The sequence below is a fragment of the Garra rufa genome, chromosome 5, assembly GCF_049309525.1.
Source record: "Garra rufa chromosome 5, GarRuf1.0, whole genome shotgun sequence".
NCBI lineage: Eukaryota > Metazoa > Chordata > Actinopteri > Cypriniformes > Cyprinidae > Garra > Garra rufa.
In genome coordinates this window covers 48,624,215-48,646,650 of record NC_133365.1, presented here as the reverse complement: position 1 = coordinate 48,646,650, position 22,436 = coordinate 48,624,215, and the positions used below count along the sequence as shown (strand labels likewise).

The 22,436-nt window shown below is 33.8% G+C and overlaps 3 protein-coding genes across 3 annotated transcripts in view; 2 read left to right on the top strand and 1 right to left on the bottom strand.

Annotated features, from left to right (window-relative positions):
* Positions 1-72: 72 nt before the first annotated feature.
* On the top strand, positions 73-12,209 carry fbxo21 (F-box protein 21). Its single transcript, XM_073840350.1, has 12 exons — positions 73-296; positions 908-1,043; positions 1,217-1,326; positions 1,415-1,536; positions 2,854-3,000; positions 3,222-3,358; positions 4,441-4,577; positions 5,902-6,081; positions 6,365-6,497; positions 8,291-8,481; positions 9,060-9,217; positions 10,602-12,209. Exons 1-12 carry the CDS (start codon positions 73-75, stop codon positions 10,838-10,840), a joined length of 1,914 nt encoding a protein of 637 aa, XP_073696451.1. The 3' UTR covers positions 10,841-12,209.
* Positions 12,210-13,219: 1,010 nt separating this feature from the next.
* tesca (tescalcin a) lies at positions 13,220-22,417 on the top strand. Its single transcript, XM_073840973.1, has 8 exons — positions 13,220-13,310; positions 16,217-16,286; positions 17,008-17,088; positions 19,349-19,488; positions 20,736-20,797; positions 20,873-20,980; positions 21,069-21,116; positions 21,198-22,417. The coding sequence occupies exons 1-8, from the start codon at positions 13,250-13,252 to the stop codon at positions 21,279-21,281; spliced, it is 654 nt and encodes a 217-aa protein (XP_073697074.1). The 5' UTR covers positions 13,220-13,249; the 3' UTR covers positions 21,282-22,417.
* The window catches only part of fbxw8 (F-box and WD repeat domain containing 8), a 34,227-nt gene continuing 31,115 nt past the window's right edge, over positions 19,325-22,436 (bottom strand). Inside the window, exon 12 of the mRNA XM_073840972.1 lies at positions 19,325-19,446. The gene's annotated coding sequence lies outside the window, so the exon portion shown is untranslated. The remainder of the gene's footprint in view (positions 19,447-22,436) is intronic.

Here is a 22,436-nt window from a genome sequence, read left to right as displayed (position 1 = left end):
CACCAGAAAGGGGCGTGGTTTCTCTGACAACCGGGCGGGGCTTCGATTAGGTCATCGGAGTAAACAGAAAAGATGGCGACGCCATACACGGGAGATCGAGTTTTAGGGACAAACGCAGTTATTTCAGAGAGTTTCGCCAAACGGTTAACCGATTTGCCAGCGGAATTATTAGAGCATATATTGTGCTTCCCCGTTCTAAACCATATCGACATTTGCAACGTTTCCTGCACGTGCAAGAGGCTGCACGACGTGTGCCATGGCAGGGGAAAGGTCTGGGCGCATCAGTACAAGCTCAGGTGGCATAAATTAAAAACATTTCTAAAGATTGATACCTCCATTAATCTCCAGTATATCAAACCATAGAAAATATGTTTGATCCCTGATTGGTGGTTTAAGATGTGCATTCAATGCGTGACTTGACAGCTATCAGGTCGTGTTCTCATTCTGCTGATGCACCAAATTTATCCTGTGTGCACATGCAGAGAGATGCATAATATGTGATGCTTTAGTTTTATAGGCTCACCTCTTATATGTTGTAAATAACTAAATGCTAACTGTTGATAACGTTAAGTGACCTTGAACACAGAAATGCATGATATTCTGATGTGCTCATAAGAAATGAACACGAGCTTCTTTAAATATAAGTGTAGCTTTAAGATTATTACAATTGGGATTATTGTTATTAACAAAAACTACTATTGTGTGTTAGGAGATTTAAAAATTTACTTTCAAATTTCAGTCTTTTAGCTAGATTTGGCATAAAAATGTATTGACAAAATGCACCCTGTACTACAAGTATGTATTTGTTTTTTTTTGTTTTTTTAAGGAATAAGTCTAACATATTTGCAATCCCCTGGTGAGGACCTTTTTGAGGTCAAACATTATTGTTGTGTCATTAATATTCTAGGTGGCCGAGGCTGCAGAGATATTATCAGCAGAATGAGTCATACGATTGGCTAAAAGAATTCAAAACCCGGCACATGGTTGGTCAACAGATAAGAAGAACAGTAGAGTCCATTTCCAAGAGGTTCTTCACAGAAGTTGTAAGTGACTTTAAAAGAGACCAAATTGCAAAGCAATGTATCATTTTCTCAAACGAGAAAAAAATGTAATCCTTATTATATGGTCATTATGCTACATTTGGACAGGTATTTTTGTACGGTAAGCTGGATTTAATTAGTATTTTTAGTAACTAACCCAGAGATCTGTAACTCAGCCTTGCGTTGGTCAGGTTCTTGGAGACAGCTTTGCGGAAATCGAGTCTCTTGGTGCTCCAGAACACTTCTGTGAGGATGAGCTGATTGCCATTTTGAATTCGGACAAAAGGTTAGAAATGAGCTCATGCTAATGCTATTTAATTTTCTTCTTGACACTTAAGCATTTAATGGAATTGGTGAATTGAATTCTTTCCCAGGAAATGTTTGACACTTAAGTACTATGCAAAGAAAATACTGTACTTCCTCCGGCAGCAGAACATTTTGAGGAATTTGAAGGCTTTTCTTGAGCGACCACCAGAACAACAATACGCCCTTGAAGGTAAGCTGATTTCTCACCAAAAAAGTCACGTTTTATGTCTTGTTTAAAGAATAGTTCACCCAAAAAGTTAAATTTGCTTAATATTTAGAAATGTAAATAAGTTTGTCTCTTCATCAAAACAGATTTGGAGAAATTTAGCATTACGTCACTTGTTCACCAGTGAATCCTCTGCAGTGGATGGGTGCCAAACATCTGATAAAAACATTACAATAATCCACACCAGTTCAGTCCATCAGTTAACATCTTGTGAAGTGAAAAGCTGAACGTTTGTAAAAAATAATAATTTTTGGGTGAACTATTCATTTAACGCAAAAATTTTATTACCATATACTGCTTTATCCTTGCAGTGACAAGGCAAAATGAAGGTTATCATATATAATAATCTTAGCTCAAATACATGCATGATAAACTTAAAATATGTGTGCTGCATGCTGGGCTTTGTAACATTATCAGAATGTTCTTATACACTGCCAGTCAAAAGTTTTTGGACAGTAAGATTTTTAATGTTTTTAAATCTCTTCTGCTCACCAAGCCTGCATTTTTGTGATCCAAAATACAGCAAAAACAGTACAATTTTGGGGGGGAAAAAAAGATTTTAAAATACCTTTTCTATTTGAATATATTTTTAAATGTAATTTGTGATTTCAGAACTGAATTTTTTGCATCATTACTCCAGATTCCTTCAGAAATCATTCTAATATTAATATAAGATGTGCTGCTCACAAAACATTTATTAATTATGTTGAAAACATAATAATATAATTGTTTTGTAACATTATAAAAGCTTTATCATCACTATTGATTAATTTAAAACATCCTTCCAAAATTAAAAGTATTAATTTCAATCATTTCTTTCAAAAAACTGACTCCAAGCTTTTGAATGGTATAGTGTATAATGTTACAAAAGTGTTTCATTTCAAACAAATATCTTTCTATTCATAAATTTTAATTATTTAAAACCAAATCTGCATATTAGAATGATTTCTGAAGGATCATGTGACACTAAAGACTGGAGTAATAGTGGTGAAAATTAGCTTTGATCACAGAAACAAATTGCATTTTAAAATATATTCAGTTTAAAAAGAAAACAGTTATTTTGAATAGTAAAAATATCTCCCACTATTGGATTCTATAAAAAACATTAAAAAACTTTTGACTGGTAGTGTAAATGCTTAGTAAAGAACAACATAATTTTCACAATGAAATTAGGCAGTATGCACTCCTCACTATATTATTATGGATGATTGAGGTTCAACATGGAATTCATATTTAGATCAATGATTTATGCATGTCAGTTTGTTTAATCTCCAATTCCAGGAGCTGTTTTTGTCGATCAGTATTGCAACCCTCTGGCTGATATCAGTCTTGAAAGCATATCTGCGCAGATAGAAGAAATCACAGACAAGGTGAAGAAGTATCTGCGAGTAAAAAACGCCACTCACCCAAGTCTACGAGCCAGTCAAGGTCAGTCTGCAAGGAGAGATCTGGAAAATTCCATTTACTATTCTCATGAGGTCTATTAGTCAGACCTGTGTAGCCAGGCTTATGTTCTCCCTGTTGTTCGATAAAAGCTTTCAGCTTGATGTTGATAAAGTAAATGTCATTTTTTAATCTGCTTTGGACTGCATTGGGCAGCCACAATTGTATTGTTGTTCTTAAAGCTGTAGCATCCAATGTTTTTCCAGGTGACTGCTTTGTTCTGGAAAACCTGGAGTTTCAAAGGCAAGTCATATGCGCTCTGAATGCTGTGCTGTATGACCAGCTACAGTACAAGGGCAATGAGCGTGACTACTACAATCCACTCAACTCATACATACATCAGGTAATGCAATCGCATGGATATCATACCTGTTTCCAAAATACTACATTTAGGCAGGTGTGGATGACCAGTGTTATGGCAATGCATTACAAGCAACATGCATTGCATAAGCAAATAATTTCAAGTAACATGTATATTTAAATTCTTTCTTATTGACATTACTTATTTTAGTATGTATCTGTCCATACAGATGGATAGATATATCTATATGTAAATTATAAATTTGTAAATTATTTAAATATAAAAATAGAGATATATTGCATATACATATATTATTATTTTTAATATGATTTTTTTCAATTCAAGTTGTTATAGTATGTGTGATTGACATAAACGTTGAAAAATTATAGACCTTTTTCCTGAGTAAACGATGAGCGCCGCCATTACGAATTCTAACGTCAGATTGAATGCTTTTCTGTTCCGGTTTCCATAGGAACCCTTTCAAATAGCGTCCATCTGTTTTTAATGTAGCTAACGTCCGCTGCTTCGTGTCATCTACACACTCATTAAAGTGAGGCACTGACAAATAACGGTCATTGCGACATTGCCAAGTGATGGCGCTATGGAGCCATGTGCTTTTTAAAAACATTTGAATAGGTTTAACATTAGTTTATTAGCTCGGAATATACCCTAATTTGACTAGAAACAATGCAGACCGGAAATGCAAAGCATTCTTTCAGTTAAGAGTCGGACTTACTTCCGTGTTCAGGAAAAGCGTCTGTTTGATGGAAAAAAACATTGTTTATTTAAATGTTTTGCAACAATGTAAGTTTTTACTGTCATTTTTGAATGCATCCTTGTTAAAAGTATTAATAAAAAAGTATTATTATTATATAATTTTTAATCCTGTTGACCTCAAACTTTTAAATGTTAGTATATTTTGGGAAGATAAGCACTTATCTACAGTGAAAGGACAAAAATAACCCTTAATTCAACACTTAACACTGATGACACGAAGAAATTCTCTTCCACAAATCACACAAAACACTGAAGTACCTTCAAATGTTGCCATCTAATTGTGCTTAAAAGTAAAAAACAATTTAGACAGAAATGTAGTTTGTCACAATGTGCCCCCTTGTGGTCAGGTGCTGGTCCGTCGGACAGGCATTCCCATCAGTCTCTCTGTGCTCTACATGACTCTGGCCAGGAAGTTAGGAGTTCCTCTGGAGCCCGTCAACTTCCCCAACCATTTCCTACTCCGCTGGTGCCAAAATCAAAGGAGGTGGGTGTTTAACGCATTCTAGCTAGTAGAGTCTATTAGTATGAAATTACTTAGCAATAGCAAGCACCAATCAGTTTCAAGTCAGATTTATTTGTATGTGTTTATGGTATTTTAATACCATATTAAGATGCCATTTAGAGCTGAGATAATATAGTTTACAGTTTTACAATGATACAAGCAACCAAGCAGTTGATATTTGCTATATAATGGCCTATATATTGTTCTATGTGGGTATACTGTATATTTGTGGATGAAGTTGGACATATATTCAACTTTATATAAAGAGCTGGATGACAATATAATTTTTATTTTGCATCCAAGATTTGCTAGATTTGCATGTATCCAGGTAAAGTAGGATGTACTATATATCGATCTGTTAATACAGTGGTGGACAAAATTATTAGAACACTAGTATTTCCAGCAGCTAAAAAAATGTAGGTCAGTTATTTTTATCTTTTGCTGTAGTGTGTCAGCAGCAAATATCAGTTTACATTTCCAAACATTCATTTTGCCATTAATTGTTATAATCCAGTGAGATTTTTGTTTGCACAAGGAGTCTGACAACAGCCAGTGCTCCACCCACAGATCTGATCTCACCATCAGAACAAGAAACAGAACTAACTGAGACTAAATCCAGAAGAACTGTGGCAACGTCTCTAAGATGCTTTAAGAGACCTACCTGCAAAGCTACCTGAAAAACTATGCGCAAGTGCACCTAGGGCAAAAGTTGCTTTAAACGCAAAGGATGGTCACACCAAATGTTGATTTAATTTAGTTAACAGAAATTAATTGATAAAGAAAATCCATTTATGGCATTATTTTTGACAGCATCTTCACTTTACAGCATTTTTACACAATTGCCTTAAACTTTTAAGAGTACTGTAGCTTTGCAGGTAGCATCTTGAAGCATCTTGGTGACATTGCCACAGTTCTTCTGAATTTAGTCTGTCTCTGTTTGTTGTGTTTCTTCATGTCATTTTAGACAGACCGGATGATGATCAGATCAGATCTCTGTGTGGAGCACTGGCTGTTGTCAGACTCCTCTCACTGGATTACAATTAATGGCAAAGTCAATGCTTGGAAATGTCAACTCTTATTACCTACTGACACACTACAGCAAAATATAGGAATAACTGACTAAAAAACATTTTTAGCTGGTGAAAATACTAGTGTTCTAATAATTTGGCCACCACATCGCTGAGCAATAATATAGTTTACATTTTCCAACAGTATTGCTTTAATCCCATTATGCTTCAAGAAATTGTGCTGTGCTTACATTAAAAATAAAACAACAGTCTGAGCTGACTAATGAGTTGTTTTGTAGGAGTGATGACATCTACGACTATGTATACATCGACACGTTTGGGAAAGGAAAGCAGCTGGCTGCTAAAGAGTGTGAGAATCTGATCCGACACCAGGTGGGAGCAGATTACTACAGCGCTATAAGCACCAGCGAGCTCCTGCTGCGGATGGTGGGGAACCTGCTGAACATCGGCAAAAGAGGGTGAGAATCACACATGGATTTTTACTACTTTAGCTGCACTTGAGTCAGTGTGAACTGTTGTTTTATCATGATATTGTTGTAGTCTTATAAAATAATTTATTTAAATCTCGAATGAAGGAGGTGTTTAAAATACTGCTTGTATACTCATTAGTATGCCAGTCAGGGAATCATGCAGTTGTTTTATGTAAATAAAATCAGTTTTTCTTGGCATTCAGATGAATTTGTGAAGTTGTCAGACACATGTTTTATTTACAAAATGTGCTTGCTTTTGTGTTTTGTGCAGGGAAGGGAATGAGAAATCATATCAGCTCCTGCGGGACTCTCTGGATCTCTACCTCACTATCAACCCTGATAATGTGCAATATCTTCTGCTGCAGGCCCGTCTCTACTTCCACCTGGGCATCTGGCCTGAAAAAGTGAGTTCAGTCTCACAGATGAGACTTAAATGTCAGTAATTTGCTTAATAAAGAATAGTCAAAAAGAAAAAATCTCTGTGGCACAGTGGTTAGCACATATGCGATTTCTTTTAATGTTGTTTATTTTTTTATCTCAGTGTTATCATTGATATAATGTTATAATTTTAATTAATAGTTTGAATGAGTTTTTATTTTTATATTTTCCATTTTCATTTTAGTTAAAATATTAGTAATTTAGTTTTTGACATTTTTAGTAGTTAACTAATTAATATATTTTAAAATATAAAATAAGATAATTTTTATTAGCCATTACTTGAGTTTTCAGTGTCACATGATTCTTCAAAAATCATTCTAATATGCTGATTAATTACTGTTATTATCAATGTTGGAAACAGTTGTGCTGCTTAATGTTTTGTTGGAACCTGTGATTCTATTTTCAGGATTCTTGATTTAATAAAATGTTTAAAAGAACAACATTTATTTAAAATATAAATCTTTGCTATCACTTTGTAGCAATTTAACACATCCTTGGTGAATAAAAGTATTAATTTCTTTAGAAAAAAAAAATGTGCTGACCCCAAACTTTTAGATGGTTACAAAACACTGTTCTTTTCAACTTTTTATTTGTTAAAGAATCCTGGAAAAAAATCACAGGTTCCAACAAAATATTAAGCAGCACAACTGTTTTCAACATTGATAATAAATCAGCATGTTAGAATGATTTCTGAAGGATCGTGTGACACTGAAGGCTGGAGTAATGATGCTGAAAATTCAGCTTTGTATCACAGGAATAAATTAAATTTACATTTTTCAAAAAAGTTATTTTAAATTGAAATAATATTTCACAATATTAGTTTTTTCTGTATTTTGATCAAATAAATGCAGCCTTGATGAGCAGAAGAAACATCTTTAAAAACCATTAAAAATCTTAGTTTTAGTTATTTTAATAATTAAGTTAAACTAGCTGCAACTAGCTGAAATACATTTTTTAGATTTTACTTTAAACTTATTTTATTTCAATTAAAGAATAATTTAAGTAATGAGAAAAATGTGGTTATAATTACATTTCAGTTTTAGTTAACAATAATTAACCTGAATTCATCTTTTATCATTTCCTAATCCCATTCATGCTTTTTTTATTTATTTTTTTTATTTTTTTTTATTATTTTTTTTATTTGAAAATAACAACCATTCATGCTTTTTGTTCCAAAACTTTCCTATCACTCTCCACTCTCAAGAAAAAGACCTTTAAATATAAAGGAGGCACTATTTACACTAAGTATAAACCAAGGTAATTGTTATTTTGAAGGTAGACAAGTATAACTGGTACTAAATAGCACCCTGGTTACACTAAGTGTAAATAGTAATAGAAACCATTCACAAAGAGTACCTACAAACAAAACATTTTGTAAGCTGATTCCAAAAATAGTGCCTGTTTTGGTCTAGCATGTCACAGTTTATCACAAAATGACTATTTATTGACTGCAATTATGCAGTCTGCCAAAAAGATTGGCTATTTGCACAAAAGTAAAAAAAAAAAAGACAGCGGATATTAAACATGGTGTCTCAGAATGGGTTTAAAACTTTGTCAGATAGTTCACTTTCATGCCTAACACATAACGGGCTTATACAGGAGTGTATATGTTGCATTTCCATTGAGAATTTTGGATGGTGAATATTGCAGTTAAACCATAAAACACAAACTGTATACTGAAGGCTAATAAGTGAATTTCATAATCATGTCTATTTAAATATTCTAGTGGGAGGAATGTTTGTTTGATTTGTTTTCTCAGGTGTTGGATATTCTACAACATATCCAGGCTCTGGACCCATCTCAACACGGAGCTGTCGGATATCTGGTGCAGCATACGCTCGAGCACATCCAGCATAAGAGGCATCCGGTAGAGCCAGAGGTAAAGAGACGCAGCGCTCCGGAACACAGGGACGTACAGTACTCTGTAGGCCTCATCATGAAACATAAGAGGTGGGTTCCGGTTTGGTCCCTTCACCCGGAAATGAAAATTCTGTTATTAATTACTTATCCTCATGTCGTTTCAAACCCGTAAGACCTTCGTTCATCTTCAGAACTCAAATTAAGATGTATTTGATGAAATCCGAGAGCTTTCTGACCCTGCATAGACAACAATGCAACTGACATGTTCAAGGCCCAGAAAGGTTTAAAGGACATCATTAAAATATCATTAAAATATAAAAAATCTCCTCCTTGTCAGTCTTTGATGTGCAACCACTGATGTCACATGGACTATTTTAACAATGTTCTTACTACCCTTCTAGGCCTTGAACGTGTTAGTTGCATTGCTGTCTGTGCAGGGTCTGAAAGCGTTTGGATTTCATTTAAAATATCTAAATTTGTCTTCCAAAGATGAACAAAGTTCTTACAGGTTTGGAACGATATGAGGGTGAGTAATGAATGACAGAATTTTCATTTTTGGGTGAACTATCCCTTTAATGGTTTACATATTTTTACGTAGACTGTAGATGAACCATGCATTTACATTAGGAATATTTGATTGACTGTTTTCAAACTGATTTCTCTCATAGGTCAGGATACAACTGCGTTGTCTACGGATGGGACCCTAAATGCACCATGAGTCAGGAGTGGATTAACACTATGAGGGTCCATCAGCTGTCTAAGGGGGCAGATCAGCCATTCTACAACGTCCTGGTGCAGGATGGGACATGTAGATACGCTGCACAAGGTACGTTTTTCCACTGAGCCAAGATTTACAGTTGAGGTCCCTCTTTCAGAATCTGCAAAATGTTAATTATTTTACCAAAATAAGAGGGATCATACAAAATGCATGTTATTTTTTATTTAGTACTGACCTGAAAAAGATATTTAACATAAAAGATGTTTACAGTCAACAAGAGAAAATAATAGATGTTACCTGAATGATCCACAGCTGTTTTTTTGTTTAGTGATAGTTGTTCATGTGTCTCTTGTTTGTCCTGAACAGTTAAACTGCCTGCTGTTCTTTAGAAAAATCCTTCAGGTCCCACAAATTCTTTGGTTTTCCAGTATTCTTGTGTATTTGAACCCTTTCCAACAATAACTGCATGACTTTCAGATTCATCTTTTTACACTGAGGACAACTGAGGGACTCATATGCGACTATTACCAAAGGTTCAAACTGCTCACTGATGCTTCAGAAGGAAAAACAATGCATTAAGAGCTAGGGGGTGCAAACTTTTTGAATTTGAAGATCAGGGTGAATTTAACTTGTTTTGTCTTTGGAAAACATGTAAATGTCTTCTGTAGTACTAAATGAAAAAAATGATACTTAGGCAAAAGAAGAAAAATGTACACATCTACTTTCTATTCAAAAGTTTTCACCCCAGCTCTTACGGCATCGTTTTTCCTTCTGGAGCATCAGTGAGCATTTGAACCTTCTGTAATAGTTGCATATGAGTCCCTCAGTTGTCCTCGGTATGATTTTGAGATCCATCTTTTCACACTATCATTGTTGGAAAGCATTCAAATACAGAAAAATGCTAGAAAACCAAAGAATTTGTTGGACCCGAAGGATTTTTCTGAAGAACAGCAGACAGTTTAACTGTTCAGGACAAACAAGGGACTCATGAACAACTATCAATAAACCAAAAAACACAGCTGTGGATCATTCAGGTAACAACACAGTATTAAGAATCAAGCATAAGTAAACATTTGAACGGGGTCATTTTTATAAATTCAACTATTATTTTCTCTTGTAGACTGCATGCACACATGTTTTATGTGAAATATCTTATTCAGGTCAGTACTAAATAAACAACAGCATGCATTTTGTATGATCCCTCTTATTTTGCAGATTCCAAAAGGGGCATGTAAACTTTTGACCTCAACTGTAAGCAATGGAAATGTCTGATTCTTCATTTCATGGTTTTAGGTTGTGCATATACTTTTGGAGCCTTGTTTATAATCACTTTGTGCTATTTGAAAACTGGGTCTTTGTCCTAATTGCTCTCAATTTCATCAGCATCAGTGAATCATTTCTTTTCGGGGCAAATGGGTGAGGTGTTAATTGATTTGAGACAACTGGCATCTTAAAATGAAAAGAAACCCTCACTTCCTCTATTCGTTTGCAGAAAATCTGGAGCCTCACTCCGCCCCGCTGGAGATCGCTCACCCTGAGGTCGGCCGCTACTTTACTGAGTTCTCTGAGACACACTACATCGCTAATGAAGAGCTCCAGGCGCGTTACCCAGAGGACATGTGCAAGACCCACAGGACTGTAGAGGAGCTCTACCACGGTCTCAACCCAAACTCAGGGCAATCACCGGAGCCCACCGCCAACTTCCAGGAGCACGACTTATTAGATCCGTAGACCAGATTGCCACCTCTTTCCCTCCCTTCTTCCCCCAATTTAGATGCGTAGTCATTGACTTTCTCCTGAACTGTTACAACTGACAAGGGACTGAATTGAATGTTTGAGGATCTAGGAATAGTTCACCCGAAAATGAAAATTTGCTGAACATGTACTCACCCTCAGGCCATCAAAATTGTCGATGAGTTTGTTCATCAGAACAGATTTGGAGAAATTTAGCATTGCATCTTTTGCTCACCAATCAATCCTCTGCAGTGAATGGGTGCCGTCATAATTAGTCAAAACAGCAGATAAAAACATCACAATCCACAAGTAAACCACATGACTCCAGTCTATCTACTGACATCTTATGAAATGAAAATCTGCATGATAACCAAAAAAAAACCGTTAAGGCGTTTTAACTCGAAAACTATCACTGTCTATAATCCAAAATAATGCTTTATCCAGTGGAAAAAGTCTACAAAATCCACTGACATGTGCGTTTAGAACTGTTTTTGCTTGTAAATTGTGCTTGATCCGTGCATATTTCTCTCCTGATTCAGACAAGATTACTTTTTCATTGGAAAAAGCAATATTATGGATAGAGGACTCGTATTTTAGCCTTAATGATGAATTTGTTTATTACAAATGCACCGATTCTTACGTTTTAGATGTTAATTGATGGATTGGAGTGGTTTGAATTAGTTGTGGATTATTGTGATGTTTTTATCAGCTCTCATTCTGACGGCACCCATTCACTGCAGAGGATCCACTGGTGAGCAAGTGATGCCATGCTAAATTTCTCCAAAACTCGTTTACATCTTGGATGGCCTGATGATGAGTACATTTATTCCTTCAAGGCAAAACCAGTCTAAGATCAGTGTTTTTTCTCTAATTCATTTCAACCAACATCCTGGTCCTAGATTAGTTTTGAGCGCGACTTTGACCCAGAGCTGCAAATGTGGTCTATGCTGAAAGAAACTACATGTGTTGTATTTGAGTGGTTGAGTACAAATGATGTGGTCGAGTTACAGTATTTGTGCAGATACAAAATATACTCTAGATAGTATGTACAGTATAGACTATGTGAGGGTCTGAATATCTGTATATGTGTTGATGGTCAGCTTCAGGCCTGTTTCTTACGCCAGTCATAACACATCTCACTGAACTAATGCACTAATGTCACATATGTTAATAGGTTAACTAACATGCACTTGACATGTCTAAAGCTGTCACCTTAAAATATTTTGTAATGTTTATTTCAAAGTTATAAGAAAAAACAAAAACCTAGGGAACAAGGGCTCAAGGAATTCTTGGCTCATAGTGGTTGTAAATACTCAAAAGTATTGAGAATATAAGAGAATGAATCACAATAAAAGAATAAGCTCTATTTTCTTCGTCTGGTTATTTATTATTTTATTTTTATAATATATAACATTTTGTATTTTATTGTTTTTTTAAGGAAAATAATAAAATATGATAATATTAGCAAACATTTGAGCATGTCTCCCCTCAACTTTATAACTATTACTCTTAAGCAAACTAAATATTTAATTACAATAGGTCACAATACAAATAAATGCAAATTTGTGACACTGACCGTGTGAACTCCTAATATACAAATCGTAAGAAAAGGTAAAGTCCATAGTCGCCTCTGGTTATTGTTTTCCTGGTCGTTTTTATCAAGCATTGAACTCCTTAAAGTGAAAGTCTGATAATGAATGACAAGCAAGTCAGGGTGGTGTCCCTCTTGTATCCAAAGCAGATGTGTTTGCATTAACTTTAATGCCAATCCAACGTCACACAACCTCAAATATTTATAATGCAAATATAAGCATCAACCACATTATGCCTTAATCCTTTCTCTGGCTGCAGAAGAAAGACTAGCTGAATATCACAAAAATATTATGTGGACGGAGATATTTTCATGAATACTAAGAACAAAATGTCTTTAAGATGCGTTAAATTAATATTTTAGTTGATTTATTTTAATTAATAATCATATACGTTTTAATATATTTATTTTGTTTAAATTATTTGAATGCATTATTAACATTTTTATATTAAAAGAAGCATTATGCGATTTATTTAGAAGACTGACGACTCCAAATCTGCTATGACAGAAAAGCGAGGATGTCTTCTTTTAGAAAGTTATTAGAGATTATAAATTTATAATTTATAGTTATAAGATTATACCTGAACAGGAATGTTAATTTCTGTGTCTCACAAAAATGTTTAGATCCCGCATGCAGAACAACAAACAAAACAAAAAAAAACGGACGAGAAGAGAAACTCAGGTGTATCGCTTACGCTTATTTGCATATTTCATGAGGGGGCGGAGCTTTGCTATCAAAGTCTGAGGGCACGTTATTGTGAAAGTTCTGACCATTCTTCACACGACTTTCCTACTTGTCTTTTCCGGACATTAACATGGGAGCTTCTCAGTCAGGACAAGTGCATAAGTTCCAAGATTTGGCTGATAAAACTGGCTGTGAGTATGTATGAAACTTTTAAATGTACAGCGACATTTGTTCAGGTGCTTAGAATATGTGACTTTACACGTATAAACAAAGTACCATGGTACAGTGATGAAATCACAAAGTTGTATCATGGTACTATATGTTACCATAGTACTTTAAAGAATACCATAGTACCAAAAAAAAAATGTTTAAGCCTCCCAAAAGTTGCTATAATATGTAACATACAGTTGACAGAAATTATAGCGTTTTGTGTGTTTATGCTTATTAAAAACTTGAAAAGCTCAAACGTGATTGCATTATACAACAGATTATTAATTGTTTTAACTGGATCATTAATTTCAATTCAAGTAGTTAGAAATGTCTTGAAATCTATATTTTTATATACACAGAATACATCTGAATCTGAATATCCATTAACTAGTGAACTGTAAGCATTATATAATGTTTGTAAATTACTTTTGTTGAGGTATTATTTAGAGCCAACTTGATGCTTATTCTTGTATTTTGACAAGTATAACAAATATATGTGACCCTGGACCACAAAACCAGTCATAAGTGTAAATTTGTCGAAATTGAGATTCTTACGTCATCCGAAAGCTGAGTAAATAAGCTTTCCATTGATATATTGTTTGTTAAAATAGGACAATGTTTGTCTGAGATACAACTATTTGAAAACCTGGAATCTGAGGGGGCAAAAAAATCGAAATATTGAGAAAATCGCTTTAAAAGTTGTCCAAATGAAGTTCTTAGCAATGCATATTCGTTTTTATATATTTATGGTAGAAAATTTACAAAATATCTTCATGGAACATGATCTTTACTTAATATGCTTATGATTTTTGGCATAAAAGAAAAATAATTTTGACCCGTACAATGTATTTTTGGCTATTGCTACAAATATAACCGTGCTACTTAAGACTGGTTTTGTGGTCCAGGGTCACATATATGAAAATGCATATTGTCTTGTCCAAATTGTGATCCTGGACAACAAAACCAGTCATAAGAGATCATCTGAAAGCTAAAAAAATAAGCTTTAATGTATGGTTTGTTAGGATAGGACAATATTTGGTTGAGATACAACTATTTGAGAATTTAGAATCTGAGGGTTAAAGTTGTCCAGATGAAGTTCTTAGTAATGCATATTACTAATCAAAAATTACATTTTGATATATTGACAGTAGGGAATTTACAAAATATCTTCATGGAACATAATCTTTACTTAATATCCTAATGATTTTCGGCATAAAAATTGATCATTTTTGGCTATTACTACAAATATACCTGTGCTACTTTTTTTGTGGTCCAGGGTCACAATTTTGCAGTGCACACTATACAGTGTGCTGTACATAAAAAGTGATTATCTGTGATTATATCACACAGAACAGCCTAAATCTAATGAACCCAAAGTGTCACTCAGTTGGAATGTAGAAGTAGGAGGACATTTGAAGAAGCACAAATAATCCCATTCATATCTATCATTGGGGAGAAGTGTTTTCGCAGCAGTTGTTTACTGTACAGCTGTGAATGTGCGAGTCCGTATTACCAAGCACATGCACAGAGCAAATCTTCTCAAAACTAACTGTACAATACCTCACAAAATAGATATAGAATAGAATAGAAAAGTAAAACTTTACATTAAGGCCCCATTCATTAAATCTTCATTGTTTGTTCATGTTAGTTCACAATACATGAACTAAGGTATTGTTGAACTGTATAAACTAATATGCTGTAGAAGACATGTTTACTCGTGTAGTTGACTAATGTTAAAGATAAAACCTTATTGTAAAGTGTGAGTTGTGTTCAAATAGTTTCCTTGCTCTCTGAACATAAGGGTTTTTCTGGTTTTACTTGTCTTTTTCCTTTTTTGTGTGTGCATGTATGTGTCAACTGACCTATAATTTTCTTCTTCATGTCATTTCCACAATCACAAAAAAAGGTACAGATGTGTCACTAGACTGGTGCTGCTAATATGTGCTTTCAAAGCAATAATATGTGGCATTTAGGGATAAAAAAGGTACAAATGTACCTTAGGATAATGCCCTAGTAATGGCTTTGTACCTTTTTTCTGTCTCTCATTTAGCAGAAGGAAACACTGGTCTGTATGGCAGGGCTTCGTAAAGGAAACTCTAGGGGAGGGTATAATAAAATAAATTATAAAAAATGTAAATGTAAATAAAAAAGTTAAAATAAAACTACTAAAAACTTAAATATTTTATTTGTACCTGTATGTGTTACCTTTAACCAAACAGCAGATAACTGAATGTGCATGTGTTTTTAAATTTTAAAAATATTAATTTAAATATTAATATTTAAAATATTAAATTAAAAGGGGTTCAGCTGCCAAACAAAAAAAGTTTGGGAATGGAGAAAAATTTTTCACCCAGAAACTGCTAGTAAATTTCAATAATAATTAACGAAATGGAAATTGCACATAAATTAAATGTGAAACTTGATGTAGACTGGCATAGTATTTTCTAGTTATATTTACTTTAGTTAGCACATATTGGACATGTCAAATGCACATTGTACAAGTGCTAATAGTGGCAGATAGCAGAGTGTTCTGGTTTGGTGACAGCTGTCATAACATTAGGGATTGATTGCATCTATTTCGGTCTAAAGCTCTATTAATACAGTTTGTATTGTCGCATGTTGTCAGTGTTGTTTAGTGTGGAGCTCCTCTCCTTATGTTATGTAATCTGAGGCATTAGTTTATTATGCTTACCCAAATGAAACGTGCATTCCTTATTGAGTTTAATGGTTTTATTAATTAGCAGTTTGTCTTGCGCTTCACCCACTCACACATATATTCTGTCTCCATCACTCCTTCAGAACAGCTGTGAATGTCACCGCAGTGAACTGCTTCATCTGTGAAGTTCTTTGAAATGTTCCTGAAATTGCTGTCTTTTTCTCACTTCAGTTTCAATAGAGCAGATAAAAAACCTCCATAGCAGATTCCTGTACCTGACTCAAGATGAAGACACTTTAAGGTACTGTACAAATGACTTGACACTCATTTAGATGATAGTAAAATACTGTCTTAAGCACTTATCTAACACGCTCATTTTCTCACTCATTTTTAGAGCAGTTTGTCTGCAAATTATGTTTGCCTTTTTGAACAAAATATGTGAGCATGGACCACAAAACCAGTCTTGAGTAGCACAGGTATATTTGTAGCAGTAGCCAACAGCACTCTATGGGTCAAAATGATTGATTTTGCTTTTATGCCAAAAATGATTAGGATGTTAAGTAAATATCATGTTCCATGAAGATATTTTGCAAATGTCCTACAGTAAATTTATCGCAACTTAATTTTTGATAATAATATGCGTCGCTAAGAATGCATTTGGACAACTTTAAAGGTGATTTTCAAAAATATAAAATAGATTCCAGATTTTCAAATAATTGTATCTCAGCCAAATATTGCTCTATCATAACAAACCATACATCAATGGGAATCTTATTCATTCAGCTCTCAGATTATGTGTGCATCTCAATTTCACAAAAAAAAAACTGGTCCTTACGGCGGGTTTTGTGATCCAGGGCCACATACTGTATGTGTGCAATATGTTGTTTATACCCATTTCACCTCTGATTTTAATGCAAGTTCTGCATTATAGCATAGGACACATGGTCTATTATTAAATTGTGTGTTTTAAAAAGGATGTCAGATTAATTTGCCTTCATAATGAAATGTCTTCTAAATTTCAGACGTGAACACCTTGAGAATATTACCAATTTGGCCATCAATCCAATCCGAAGACAGATCATTGAGGCCTTTTTTGACAAAAGGTGCGTACAAAAAAAAAAAAAAAAAACTCAGTTGGGTCCATATCTAAGTTTTGTAGTTCTTTTACCATTTTGCTAAGTGTCATATAATCCATTTAAAATCCAGACGAGTTGATAAAGATGGCATATCTACTTATTTGTCTATAAAACATTTTTTAATTTAATTTTGAATTAGTTAAAATGTATCTAAATTATATTTATTTAAATTATTATTTAACATATTTGACATTTATTTCAATTTTATTCCATTTTTTCGGTTTCACATTAAGATATTCTTCTCAAACATTTTGTTTTGTCTATGTTTTATTATTAAATTGAGCTGAAAAGAAATTTTATTTATTATTAAAACAAATGTATAATAAATAAGGGCACGGGTAATGTACCACTGAATCAGTGTTGTTTTCGTCAACGATGATGATGACGAAATCATTTCGTTGACGGCACTTTTTTTCATGACGATAACGAGACGATGACGAGATAAAAATGGCTCGTTGATGACTAAAAAACGTGTGTGAGTTTTCGTTGACGAGACGAGAATAGACGAAAATGTTAGTGGGTGGTCCGTCAGACGTTTAAAATGCTTGACATTTCCGCTTATTGTGCATGCCAATTAAAACTTAAAAAGTATCTGACGCTATGGCAAGCCGTTTTAGCATTAAATACTCTTTGCTATACTAGTATGGCAAGTCGTTTTAGCATTCCATCCTTGTTTGTCTTTTATGTTCTAAAACATTCCTTCATTATTGTAATTATTGGTGAAAATAGTCGATCCGGAAGCTCACATTGTGTTGAACTATAGATCTGCTATTTTCAGAACTTACAAGTGACACTACCCAACAGCAAAATACTTACTGACCAACATTAATTTGTTAAAAGACTACTTTTTTTTCCCTTTTTTTGACTAAAACTAGACTAAAACCTTTTTGACTTTTCATCGACTAAAACTAGACTAAAACCTTTTTGACTTTTCGTCGACTAAAATTGGACTAAAACTATCACATATAGAAGTGACTAAAATTTGACTAAAACTAAGAAGCATTTTAGTCCAAAAGACTAAGACTAAGACTAAATCTAAGATGGTTTTCAAAAACAACACTGCACTGAATACGTTGTTTTGCTAATTTCTGCTGTCTAAACCACAGACAAAATGTGTAGAAGCTGCTAAATCATACAGAGAAGGACTTAGTAAGCAGGGAAGCGTAAAATATTTGGGCAAACTAAAGTTAATAAGTGGTAAAGATATTAGCCTAATATTTCACCTACCTGACTGAAAATGATAAGAACAAACACAAATGTTGTCAAGATTCTTGCCCTGGAAATCCGGGTTCAGTTTGGCAAACTAAAATGGCTTTTGTTCAAAATGTTTTTCCTGGTCTGACCAGCCCAAAACGTCAGCAGCAATAATCAGCAAAATATGCAAGTTTAGTTTTGTTTCTGTTAAATAAATGCTATTGAAGAAATGGGGAACATTAAAGTTCATTAAAGGCATGTTGTCACACTATATAGGGTTAATTGTAACAACTGGAATCTACAATTTATTCACTCAATCGATCGGCCATATTGGCAGCACTGAACGTAAACAATGCTACTGAACTGAGCAAAACTTGCATATTTTGCTGCTGAAAAAGGTCAAATATTGTCATGTTTTGGGCTGTACTAATCGGTCAGACTGGGAAAAACATTTGGAGTAATATAGACTGACAGAAGTTATAACAAATCAAGGAGAAGAGTGCAAAAGACTGCGTGAGGAACAAAAGGTGTTTGTGGTTGGCCAAACTGAACCCGGATTTCCAGAATCTTGAGAAGAACATTTGTGTTTGTTCTTATCATTTCTAGTCAGGTAGGTGAACTATTAGGCTAACATCTTAATCTTCTCTATATGATCGAGCAGCTTCCACATTTTTCCATGGTTTAGACAGCAGAAATTAGCAGAACATATTCAGTTGTACATTAACCGTGCAATCTATGCTGTTGTTTACATACAAGTATGGTGACATAAGTACAAACCCTCTATTGGCATTGATGGCTCCTTAGAATGTTTCCATTGCACAAATCTTCTTACAGTGGAAAAAGTTTCTTTAAGATTGTTAAATGTTCTTCACACAAAGAAACAAAAAATGGTTCTTTTAAAAACTGTAGTTTGAAAGCTTTTCTATGGTATTGCTGTGAATTCCCCTTCTTTCATACCTTTATTTTGAAGATAAAATCATTCTGTCATGCTTCTAAACATGCTGAATGATAACGTCTGTGTGCTTGCATCCAGGAACTTGGGTGAAAACGAGAAGGGCTGTCTGCAGGAGATTGGGTTTGAGGAATTTGTTACTGTCCTGGCCTTCTTCAGACCACCCAAACCACGCATTCCTGAAGAGGAGGTGAAAAACATCAGGAAGGAAAAACTACGCTGTGAGAATACAGATGTTCTTTCTATTGAAGCTTTCAGTTTGTGCAGAAGTTTTACAGATATCAGTGTTATTTAGTATCATTGATATACTATAAGATTTTTTGTTATTGTTTTTATTTGTACTTTTTGTCTTCATTTTACTTTGGACATTTTCAAAAGCCTGTATTTATTTGATCCAAAGTACAGCAAAAAAGTACAAATTTGACGTATTTTTACTATTTGAAATAATTGCTTTCTATTTGAATATATCTTAAAATGTAATTTATTCCTGTGATCAAAGCAAAAATTTCAGCACCATTACTTAAGTCTCACATGATCCTTCAGAAATCATTCTAATATGCTGATTTGCTGCTCAAGAAACATTTTTACTATTATTATTATCAATATATATATATAAAAAAAAGTTGAGTATATTTTTGTCAGGATTCTTTAATGAAAAGAAAGATCCAAAGATCAGCATTTATCTGAAATAACATTATTAGAGGGAAATAAATACATTTTTAATGTTACAAAAGATTTCTATTTTAGATAAATGCTGTTCTTGTTTACTTTCTATTGATCAAAAACCTGAAAAAAATGTACTCATCTGTTTTCAACATAATAAAACATGTTTTTTGAGCAGCAAATCAGAATATTAGAATGATTTCTGAAGGATCATGTGACTGGAGTAATGATGCTAAAAAAATCAGCTTTAAAATCACAGGAATAAATTACATTTTAAAATATATTCAAATAGAAAAGAGCTGTTTTAAATAGTAAAAAATATTTTTGCTGTACTTCGGATCAAATAAATGCAGGCCTGGTGAGCAGAAGAGACTTCTTTATAAAAAAAAAAAAAAAAAATTCTTACTGTTCAAAAACTTTTGACTGGTAATGTAGATCTACATAGTTGTGTATAAAAAATGTGTATACTTTATATATTTTGGTCAATTTTTAGATATTTTATTACTTAATAATGCTGTCAAATTGATTAATCATGATTAATCGCATTTATTTAGTATGCAAATAGTCGCAATTAACATTAGTATAACTAAGCAGAAATTAAAAACTTTGCCTTGGCAAATAGCCTAAAAAAATGCTTTTATATTTTATTTCATTTCTAAACAAAGGTTAATCCTCACTGTCGCTTTAAAAACACAATTTTAAAATGACACAATTTTTGTCAAATTCTTTTAGCATTAATATAGGTTTTTGAGGTTTACATTTTTATTTTAATAAACGTGGTAAAAGCTTATCTTCTTTTCTGCAGTTCTATTCAACATGCATGACACTGACAATGATGGCGTCATCACATTGGAAGAATACAGACGTGTAAGACTCATTTCCTATTTAATATAAAACTACAAACGCAGTCCTTGTTTGACCACAGTGTGACTATGATTGTAGGTGGTGGAGGAACTGCTGTCCAGCTATGAAACCATAGGAGCAGAAACCGCAAAAGCCATTTCAGATGCCGCAATGCTGGAAGTGGCGAGTGTCACAGTGGGTCAGATGGTACGCCAGCCATCCAATCATTTTAACGCAAATTTAAATGCGATTTTGTAATTGATACCTGTTGATCTGCTACGTTGTTTTGTTTTAGGACCCTGAAGAATTTTATGAAGGAATCACCTTTGAACAGTTCATGCAGGTTTGCACTTGTATAATATGGATTATAATTAAATATAACTGTGAACTGTATGAATGCATGCTGCTCATATCTCTTTCACAGATCTTGCAAAATTTAGAGATCGAGACCAAGATGAATATTCACTTCTTGACCTTGGACACCACGACGATGAAATGTGGGAAATGAGAGTCATTTCCGCTTTACGACAGCACTTGTTTTTTCAGCACAGTCTTTATTTTAGACCTAAATATGTATTCAACTCGTACTGAGTTGACTTTCTCTTAAATATAGCTATGGACGTGCCTACAAGTGAACTTGACTACATTTCAGAGTCCAAACCAAACACGCCAAGTATTTGGAAGACATTTATGAACCCTATGAGGCCTGGCTATTTTTGTGGCGTCTCAACCTATGTTGACATTCGTACAATGCAAGGCATTTTCACTCAGAAATACTTTCAGATGCAATGTATACTGTATTTTTAACAGACGAATTGAGCCTTCTGATCAAAGTGCTCATTTTATAATGGAGGAAGTCTTTACAAAAATCAACAATCTAGCAAGTGTTGAAACACTCCACACCCTGAGTTAATGAATCTACAAATCTTATCATTCACTTCAGACACAGATGGGAGTGATTGTTTTGTTGCCCTTAGGCATTTGCCCTTTTATTACAACAATATTTAATCCATCTGGCCTTCCATCAAAGTTATATATTAATATTTATTACAGGGTGTGTATAGTTTTTACAGTGACAACATTTACTGTAGGATAATAAAGTATGATCATTTTGTATATTATTGTCAGTTGAAACTCCTACCACGTCGAAGAGAATAAAATGATTAGCTTTAAAAGTAGCATTTTTTTAAAATCATGAATCTATGCAAGGTTATAAAATGCTTCCTAAGTCAAAGGTTGTGGGTTTGATTTAGGTTTAGTTTTTTTCCATTTTATTCAGCAAGGAAGCATTAAACTGATTTAAAAAGTGGCAGAAATAACATTTATAATGTTCTAAAAAAGTATATTTCCAATAAATGCTGTTCTGTTTATCAAAGAATTCTAAAAAAACAAAATTATCACAGTTTCCACTGTTTGCTCAGCAGCACTACTTTTGATAATAATAAGAAATATTACTTGAGCTGCAAATCAGTATATTATGATGATTTCTGAAGGATCTTGTGACACTGAAGACTAGAGTAATTATGCTGAAATCTCAGCTTTGCTTCACAGGAATATATTGTATTTTACAATACAAATTATTATTTTTTTTACAAAAGTGAAATGAATAAATAAATCATACTGACCTCAAACTTTGAAATCATAGCATATTTTGTGTGGTGAA

Coding starts and splice junctions, on each gene's coding strand:
- fbxo21 (XM_073840350.1), top strand. CDS start 73: ATGGCGACGCCATACACGGGAGATCGAGTTTTAGGGACAAACGCAGTT. Junction 1,327..1,414: donor ATTTTGAATTCGGACAAAAG/GTTAGAAATGAG, acceptor ATTCTTTCCCAG/GAAATGTTTGACACTTAAGT. Junction 9,218..10,601: donor ATGTAGATACGCTGCACAAG/GTACGTTTTTCC, acceptor ATTCGTTTGCAG/AAAATCTGGAGCCTCACTCC.
- tesca (XM_073840973.1), top strand. CDS start 13,250: ATGGGAGCTTCTCAGTCAGGACAAGTGCATAAGTTCCAAGATTTGGCT. Junction 17,089..19,348: donor GAGGCCTTTTTTGACAAAAG/GTGCGTACAAAA, acceptor GCTTGCATCCAG/GAACTTGGGTGAAAACGAGA. Junction 19,489..20,735: donor CAGGAAGGAAAAACTACGCT/GTGAGAATACAG, acceptor TCTTTTCTGCAG/TTCTATTCAACATGCATGAC.